This window comes from Trypanosoma cruzi, genomic scaffold, assembly GCF_000209065.1.
Source record: "Trypanosoma cruzi strain CL Brener 1047053517081 genomic scaffold, whole genome shotgun sequence".
NCBI classification, from domain to species: Eukaryota; Euglenozoa; class Kinetoplastea; order Trypanosomatida; family Trypanosomatidae; genus Trypanosoma; species Trypanosoma cruzi.
The window spans coordinates 257,844-266,477 of NW_001849542.1; the positions used below are offsets into that span (position 1 = coordinate 257,844).

The 8,634-nt window shown below is 52.5% G+C and overlaps 2 protein-coding genes and 1 pseudogene across 2 annotated transcripts, besides 12 other annotated features; all 3 read left to right on the forward strand.

Moving 5' to 3' along the window:
• Window positions 1-3,454: part of a sequence feature (areas merged during assembly that could not be assigned to a particular haplotype. This can correspond to areas where the two haplotypes were merged or to regions with more than two copies in the genome that were merged during assembly.) that runs on past the window's edge.
• Tc00.1047053511249.90 (hypothetical protein, conserved) lies at window positions 26-784 on the forward strand (the record flags this gene model as incomplete). The annotated part of the gene is made up of 1 exon (XM_807495.1): window positions 26-784. One exon carries the CDS (start codon window positions 26-28, stop codon window positions 782-784), a length of 759 nt encoding a protein of 252 aa, XP_812588.1.
• Window positions 1,352-4,285, forward strand: Tc00.1047053511249.100 (hypothetical protein, conserved; the record flags this gene model as incomplete). The annotated part of the gene is made up of 1 exon (XM_807496.1): window positions 1,352-4,285. The coding sequence occupies one exon, from the start codon at window positions 1,352-1,354 to the stop codon at window positions 4,283-4,285; it is 2,934 nt and encodes a 977-aa protein (XP_812589.1).
• Window positions 3,455-3,942: a sequence feature (heterozygous, non-Esmeraldo-like haplotype).
• Window positions 3,943-4,387: a sequence feature (areas merged during assembly that could not be assigned to a particular haplotype. This can correspond to areas where the two haplotypes were merged or to regions with more than two copies in the genome that were merged during assembly.).
• Window positions 4,332-4,606: a mobile genetic element.
• Window positions 4,388-4,932: a sequence feature (areas merged during assembly that could not be assigned to a particular haplotype. This can correspond to areas where the two haplotypes were merged or to regions with more than two copies in the genome that were merged during assembly.).
• Window positions 4,744-4,780: a sequence feature (CT-rich).
• On the forward strand, window positions 4,878-8,618 carry Tc00.1047053511249.110 (annotated as a pseudogene).
• Window positions 4,933-5,030: a sequence feature (areas merged during assembly that could not be assigned to a particular haplotype. This can correspond to areas where the two haplotypes were merged or to regions with more than two copies in the genome that were merged during assembly.).
• Window positions 5,031-5,093: a sequence feature (areas merged during assembly that could not be assigned to a particular haplotype. This can correspond to areas where the two haplotypes were merged or to regions with more than two copies in the genome that were merged during assembly.).
• Window positions 5,094-5,607: a sequence feature (areas not merged during assembly with more than two copies in the genome that could not be assigned to a particular haplotype).
• Window positions 5,608-6,820: a sequence feature (haploid, Esmeraldo-like haplotype).
• Window positions 6,821-7,873: a sequence feature (areas merged during assembly that could not be assigned to a particular haplotype. This can correspond to areas where the two haplotypes were merged or to regions with more than two copies in the genome that were merged during assembly.).
• Window positions 7,874-8,634: a sequence feature (areas merged during assembly that could not be assigned to a particular haplotype. This can correspond to areas where the two haplotypes were merged or to regions with more than two copies in the genome that were merged during assembly.).

Consider the following 8,634-nt stretch of genomic DNA (forward strand, 5'->3'; position numbering starts at 1 on the left):
ACGGTAGAAAGGCGGATATTTGAAAATGTCACCCCCAGATCTTACACCAATTACCGAAACCCCTTCTTTTGTAAATGAAGGCGAGGAAATGAATCTCGAAGTGTTTTTACGCTACTTTGTCGCGGATGTTCTCCCATACGCAGTGGTCCTTGGGTCAGTTTTACTGAAGTTTCCACAAATATTGAAAATCCTTCAACACCGGAGCGCGGATGGCATTTCCCTTGCTTCTGTCTATTTTGAGATGACGGCCTATGTTATTACCACTAGCTGGGGAATTGCCCAAGCGCTAAACTTCAAAGATTATGGAGAGAATATGCTCATTATGGGAGAAGTGGCTTTTTTGCTACTTTTGGTGGGCTACTTACAACGTAGTATGTCTTGTGCATTGTTGGTATTTATTTTTGAGGCAGTGGCACTTGTTGTCATGTCAAGTGGATTTCTTCCCCGCATTTTCCATGAATGGCTTTTGGGTTTACAAATTTTTTTGGGTATGAGCAGTCGTGTGCCTCAGATTATAATGAATTATCGAAATCAGTCGACAGGACACGTGTCTTTTTTGACATATTACTTAGCCATGGTAGGTGGCATTGCCCGACTGCTAACGACTTTTCATAATGTTTCTGTTGAAAAGGGCAAATATGTCATGCTGATGCAGTTTGGAGTTGCAGTGGGACTAAACGCAACTATTCTTTTGCAGATTTTGGCCTACAGGGAACTTACGCGGAAAAAATTAGACCAACAAAACCTGGAAAAGACGCTGGAGAAAGATAAGAAAAGAGAGTAGTTTTTGGAAAAACTGTGTTATTCACCTGGATCGAATAACTTGTGAAGAATGCACTAATGCTTGCTCTGTGCAGGCCTGCGCTCTGCTCCGCCACCACCATCATCTCTTTGGAGTTTCGAGGACTGCCTCTTTCTTTGTTGGATTAACAAAAAAGAGAATGAGATCAAAATGGGGACGTAAAACAACAACACAAAACCCTTGGATGAAACATTTGTATAAATAAAAGATAAAAGCAAAAAGCTGGGCAAAATGAGTCGGCATCTTATCTTCAAATGAACGCCAAAACGAATTTCCTTGTTTGGAACCATTAAAATTGTGTTATAACATTTGATTGGGGTCTTTTACGGGGAATATTTTTATCCTTCTCCCTGTGTTTGTTTCTAGACGTCTAGTTTTAATGCGTGCGTTTAACGATTGGAGGATAAACGCACCGTAGGTGAACCCCCTCAAAAACATACTTTTTGTTGTTAATAAGGTAGAGCTGGAATTCGAAGGGAATAGCTGCAGTTGGCAAAAAACGAAAAGAAGTACAGGTAGCACTCTCAAATATCAGTGTATGTATACTTTATGGCAGGGCGTCCTATACCACCTTCGGGGCTTGTAAAAGCGGTGGCTGGTGTCACACAGGCCAGTAGAGGAGATACCAAGAAGGCATATTGGACCATATCAACTACTGAGGTCCTGTGCACAAGAATGCACTCGTGGCAGTCAACGTTTGATTGCTATGAGTTTCTTCGCAAAAGACATCTTCCTATCGCTGATGAAGCCGTGATGTCGCTTTTGCTTCGTTTGCAGATCGCGCTTAAGGGACATGGCGCCAGTGCTTCCACTGTCTTGGAGGTGTTGAACTTTTCTTCTTCTTTTGAAGTTGAATCGAGAGGGCGAAGACACGGTGAAAAAGGTTCAAATTTTATTTTTAAATCAATAAATACTGACGATGTGTCGCACAGTCCACCGTCTCCCTTGGCGTTTCTTCTTCACAGCACTCAGTACCAACCCACTCTTCGCCCATTGTATCATAGACTTCGATACATTGTGCGAAACATGGCTCATTCCGCGGGGGAATCTTCAGTAGTTGTGGGAAATGATCATCATGGGTCAAACTCTGTGCGGTGTTATCAGGCCCTGTTTTCAGATTTGTTACCTATTCTTTTGGCTCCTTGTGTTGTTGTTAACCTTTCATTGTGGCATAATCTTCGAAAAAGGCGTTGGGAGGATGCATTGAGAACAATTCATAACCTGCATTTTTACTCTCTTTTGAAGCCGTACACGCGAGAGCTTCAAAAGGTACGATTAAAAAGTGATACGAAGTCTATACTGGATGCGGTTAGCCATGATGTTTGTTACAAGGCATGTATCGATCCACCTTCTCTGGTCCCCTTAATGGATGAACTACTACTTCGATGGGAATCATACTGGGACGCATTGAAAGGAAAAACCGAGGCACAACGCGTTTTTTCAGGTGTTCTTCGTTCATCGTCTTCATTCCACTGCGCTGCGGCATTTTTGGATAACGAAGTAACGGTGAGTTTCACGTTGGAAGATGACAAAAATTCCATGGAACAAACATTGAAGGAGAAAGCTAGCGGCCCACTTGCTATTTTATCAGAATTAGAGAAGAGTAGTTTGGATGTGTTACGCTTTGCCGCTCTAATTTCTTTCTACAGGGAGTGTAAGGAAGATGACGAAATACAGGAGGAGCTTGAGATATTTCATCGCCTCATGGAAGCAACGACACGAATAGCGGATTTTTCCGTTTGCCGACGCGTGGCACTAGAGTGGGCAAACGCATATGAAGGTGGGGTACCGCCAAGCGAGAGGTGTCGTGTGTTGCCATCCATTTCCACTGAACAGCTAGTTCTCACACGTCTTATACTACGAGCACCTTCCTGCGAGATTGTTCTGCAGGTTTTGGACGAGTGGCCATTCATTTTGTGTGATCATAGTTGTGCTTTAGAAGGAAGGGAAAGGAAAATCTTATTCCGTAAAAAAATACCAACAACGATGCGATGCCGAGAGGTTATCTTTGCGTTGGCCACACGCTTGTCGCCATTAACCTTCCTTGAGGAAATTGTGAACAAGCGTTTGTCAGCGTCGAGTGAAGTACTAGAGAAATGTGTGCGCGAGGTGGTTAGGGACTCTCTTCTTCGAGGAAGTCTCCACGATGCGGCAGAGAACTTCTGGATGTGTCAAGCTCATCTTGAACTCGCTACGCTATGTGGCATGGGAGGTCCATCGCATTCGGATGACGAATTGGCATTACTTCTCAGAGAATATTTATCCCAACGGCTTTCGGTTCGCGAAAAAAGGAACTTTATTTCTGGCCTTTTCCGCCGTGTGGGCGAGGGAAATTACAGGGTCTTTATTAATGCAGTATGCATTCTGGATGAAGAGGAAGTGGACGGTTTTAGAAGAGCTCCTACCAAAAATACATGCGCTCTCTCTCTGCTTTTACAGGTAATGGTTAGTTGGGTTAAAGATGATCAGCAGCTCGGAGATGCGGCAGTGTTGCTCCGCCACATTGTTTGTGCACTCGAAGAGAAAAATTTAGAGTCCTTTGAACATGAACTGGACAAGCCTGAACAGCGTATTCATTCATCTCTGCATTTTGGATGGACATCAGAAGAGGTGATGACTTTATTTTTTGAGGCGGTAGCCTGCTTTGGATTTCTTACGAACGACAAGGCGGCACGCGAAGGGACAGAAGCGGACACCGCATTGCAGTGGCTGCGTCTGCTCTCAGAAATACCTCCTTCTCTCTCTGATGAACAGACACTTGTTGTGTGGCTCTTTTGGACGATGCGGGCGCTTGTACAGTGGGAGGAATCCTTAAATTCCTCTTTTACTTCTTCAACCGTTGCAGAGGCGATCACGGAAAGCGTCCTTGCGGCGGTTCGCAATCTCAGCCTATCACTGGAGAAATGTGGGGAGGACGCAGTGCTTCCACCAATGTTATTAAACTGGCTTGCTTCATACACAGGGATGCCATGGGGCGACGCAACCGCCTGGATTGCCAAACATGCAGGAGTAGAAGCCTCGCAAAGACGGCGCTTCCTATTTATCCGTTTGCCCTTTGGCCACGCTACGTTTGATTCTTCCACCGATGCACCGTCACGAAAAAGGCTCCTTTCGAGCATAGAATGGGAACTGCAGAAGGAAACGATCCACAGGTGTGGTGGTCTTGGGCAGGATACCCCACATGGAGACGATAAACTGGAGATGAAACTACAAGGGCTGTTTAAAACTATCCGAGTCACACTTCTTCGTGCCTGGCAATCTCGTGCTTTCTCTGTCTGCAGTTCTGGGGAAATGAACCCAAATATGACAGATGCCTTTTTTCCTGTTGCTCCTCGCGTGCCAGTTTATAAGAGAAAAGGCTTTCTCCGCAACCGGTCTCGGGCACACGACGAAATTGCTCTGTTTTCATTTCAGGAGTTAGTTGGCTGCTTGTTGGAGGAGACATCGCTGAAACAGGACAAGGCAACGAATAAAGAGACGTAGTTTTTTTTCACACACGCAATTACAGACGCGCAGGAAAAAGTGAGTGTTTGTTGTTATTTTTGACTATCACACGCTCTCTTTTGATTCGCACCTTGCGCTGGGATCTTGTGAATGGAAAATCTTTAATTCTGCCACTTTGTATGTAATAAGTGTATTCAATCCCAAAAGAGTGCAGCGTGTCGTGACAGAGACTATCGGAACACATAAAATCGGAGCAAACATCGAGGCAGCGGCTTCGCCACAACCTCTACCACTTTTTTCTCCGTTTTATTTTTTTCATATGGACAAATTCGGAATCCGGTCAGCGGCTCGGATGAATATCCTGTACCTTATCTCTGTTCTTTCAGAGAAAATGGGGTATGTATCATCCACTTTATCAATCTTAACAATGATTTTACCTGTGAATTATTGGAGTGCTTTCTTGTACACCTTCGTGAAGATTTAACTGGTTTCTGGAGTCTCTATCTCTCTATTTCTCTCTCTATTTCTTTCTCTATGAGTATACAAATAAAGAAATTTCCCATTGCACTTGAATTTTTAGCCAAGGTAGTAAGTTTTTTTTTTTTTTTTTTAAGGCTAGCTTAAGCGCGTAATGGTGACTTTGCAAGAAGCGAAAGAAAGCGTAAAAGTCTCTGTGCGGGTGAGGCCATTGAACGCTCGTGAGGGCGGGGGTAGTAGTGAAGTTGTGGTAAGAGCTTCTCAACGGGACAGCCAGGTGAAGCTCAAGGCGGTCAATGCGACCAAGGAACAAAAGAACTCTACAACCACATTTCAGTTTGACCATGTCTTCTGGTCGCTTGACAGCCCCGACGAGAGCGGCGGCGAGCCTGTCGGTCAGGCCGAGGTGTACGCCACGATTGGGCGGCCGCTGGTGGCACACGCGTTCAACGGGTTCAACTCGTGCCTGTTTGCGTACGGGCAGACTGGGAGCGGCAAGACGTACACGATGATGGGCGCTGACCCGAACGCGGTTGGCGGAGCTGACGCTGGCGTGACGCCGCGGTTGTGCCTGGAGCTGTTCCAAATGCGCGAGCGCATCGAGGCGGAGGGCCACTCGAAGTGGTCGGTGGAGGTGGGGTACATCGAGGTGTACAACGAGCGTGTGTCGGATCTGCTGGCGAAGCGGAAGAAGGGCTCGAAGGAGGAGGTGTTTGTGGATGTGCGCGAGCACCCGACGCGTGGCGTGTTCATCGAGGGGCAGGAGCTGCGCGAGGTGTCGAGTCTGGACGAGGTCCTGGGGCTCATCGAGGCCGGCAACCGCGTGCGCCACACCGCCGCGACGAAGATGAACGACCGCAGCAGCCGCAGTCACGCGATCTTCATGCTGCTGCTGCGCGAGGAGAGGTCGATGCAGGCGGCGACTGGGCAGACAATCACGACGGCCGGCAAGAACAGCCGGATGAACCTTGTGGACCTGGCGGGGTCGGAGCGTGTCGCGCAGTCCGAGGTTGTTGGGCAGCAGTTCAGCGAGGCGCGGCACATCAACCTTTCGCTGACGACGCTCGGGCGCGTAATTGACATGCTGGCCGACATGACAAAGAACAAGGATAGCCAGTGGTCGATGCCGCCGTACCGCGAGTCGAAACTGACGTTTCTCCTGAAGGACTCGCTTGGCGGCAACTCGAAGACGTTCATGATTGCGACGGTGAGCCCGAGTGCGATGAACTACGAGGAGACGCTGAGCACGCTGCGCTACGCGTCTCGTGCACGTGACATTGTGAATGTGACGAAGGTGAATGAGGACCCGCGTGCACGTCGCATCCGTGAGCTGGAGGAGCAGATGGAGCAGATGCGCAAGGACATTCAGGGCAAGGATCCTGCATACGTTGCCGAACTGGAGGAGAAGCTCAGGCTGCTGGAGGCGGAGGCTCAGAAGCGCGCTGCCGACCTGCAGGCACTGGAGCGAGAGCGGGAGAAGAACGAGATACATGAGAAGATGCTGCGCGCGACGGAGGCTGAGCGACAGGAGCTGCTGAGCAGGGCTGGCGCTTTGGAGCGGCAGGTGGAGGAGTCGCGGCGGCAGGCGGAGTACCACGAGCGAGCGAACCAGAGGCTGAAGGAGGAGCATGCACAGCGCGAGCGGGAGTTGCTTGAGCAAATGCGGCGCCGCGAGGATGAAATGGAGCGTATTCGGAGGCGGAAGGAAGCGGAGGTGATGAGCGGGCAGGAGCAGTTGCGGAAAACCATGGAGGATCTGGAGCGCGAGCGGCGCGATCGCGAGGAGGCGTTGCGTGTGTTGGGCGTGTGGAAGGAAGAGCTGAATGCCGCGCTGAGCGACTCGCGGCAGTCGCAGGAGCAGCGTGCGGAGCTAGAGCGTCAGAACGCACAGCTTGCTGATCGCATGCGCCAACTTGAGTCGGAGCGTGAGGCGCAGCAACGGCTCTTGCACGAGCTGGAGCTGCTGCGGGACGAGCACGAGAGTCTACAGAGGGCTGTGGTGCTGCTGCGCACCGAGGTGGAGGAGATGGACCAGCGCCATGACAGGACAACGTACCACCTGCTCGCTGTGATGGAACTGCACGCCGAATGTTACGAAGCGGTTGTAGCCCGCCTTGGGGTGGAGCACGAGCATCAGTTGAACCAAAACGCGCAGTGGGATGCCGACGAGCGCGCTGCGCTGGAACGGCGTAATGAGGAGGGTTTAGCGGAGCGAGACAGCGCGCTCTCGGCGCTTCAGGAGGCTCTGGCTGAATGCCAGCGGCGTCTGGATGAATCAGAGACTGCGGAGGAAAAGCTGCGAGTAGCGTATGAAGCACTTGAGAAGGAAAAGGGCGGAATTCATGAAAACATGAGGTTGCTACAGCAGGCGAAGACGGAGGTGGAGCAGAGCCTGGAGGCAATGGCGTCGGAGCGCGATGAGCTGCGGGAGCACCTTGCCGCCACGAGCGATGATCTGGGTAGGCAGCTGCGTGCTGTGGAGCAGGCGAAGACGGAGGTGGAGCAGAGCCTGGAGGCAATGGCGTCGGAGCGCGATGAGCTGCGGGAGCACCTTGCCGCCACGAGCGATGATCTGGGTAGGCAGCTGCGTGCTGTGGAGCAGGCGAAGACGGAGGTGGAGCAGAGCCTGAAGGCAATGACGTCGGAGCGCGATGAGCTGCGGGAGCACCTTGCCGCCACGAGCGATGATCTGGGTAGGCAGCTGCGTGCTGTGGAGCAGGCGAAGACGGAGGTGGAGCAGAGCCTGGAGGCAATGACGTCGGAGCGCGATGAGCTGCAGCAGTGCCTTGCCGCCACGAGCGATGATCTGGGTAGGCAGCTGCGTGCTGTGGAGCAGGCGAAGACGGAGGTGGAGCAGAGCCTGGAGGCAATAACGTCGGAGCGCGATGAGCTGCGGGAGCACCTTGCCGCCACGAGCGATGATCTGGGTAGGCAGCTGCGTGCTGTGGAGCAGGCGAAGACGGAGGTGGAGCAGAGCCTGGAGGCGATGACGTCGGAGCGCGATGAGCTGCGGGAGCACCTTGCCGCCACGAGCGATGATCTGGGTAGGCAGCTGCGTGCTGTGGAGCAGGCGAAGACGGAGGTGGAGCAGAGCCTGGAAGGCAATGACGTCGGAGCGCGATGAGCTGCGGGAGCACCTTGCCGCCACGAGCGATGATCTGGGTAGGCAGCTGCGTGCTGTGGAGCAGGCGAAGACGGAGGTGGAGCAGAGCCTGGAGGCGATGACGTCGGAGCGCGATGAGCTGCAGGAGCACCTTGCCGCCACGAGCGATGATCTGGGTAGGCAGCTGCGTGCTGTGGAGCAGGCGAAGACGGAGGTGGAGCAGAGCCTGGAGGCGATGACGTCGGAGCGCGATGAGCTGCGGGAGCGCCTTGCCGCCACGAGCGATGATCTGGGTAGGCAGCTGCGTGCTGTGGAGCAGGCGAAGACGGAGGTGGAGCAGAGCCTGGAGGCAATGACGTCGGAGCGCGATGAGCTGCAGCAGTGCCTTGCCGCCACGAGCGATGATCTGGGTAGGCAGCTGCGTGCTGTGGAGCAGGCGAAGACGGAGGTGGAGCAGAGCCTGGAGGCAATGACGTCGGAGCGCGATGAGCTGCAGCAGTGCCTTGCCGCCACGAGCGATGATCTGGGTAGGCAGCTGCGTGCTGTGGAGCAGGCGAAGACGGAGGTGGAGCAGAGCCTGGAGGCAATGACGTCGGAGCGCGATGAGCTGCGGGAGCACCTTGCCGCCACGAGCGATGATCTGGGTAGGCAGCTGCGTGCTGTGGAGCAGGCGAAGACGGAGGTGGAGCAGAGCCTGGAGGCAATGGCGTCGGAGCGCGATGAGCTGCGGGAGCACCTTGCCGCCACGAGCGATGATCTGGGTAGGCAGCTGCGTGCTGTGGAGCAGGCGAAGACGGAGGTGGAGCAG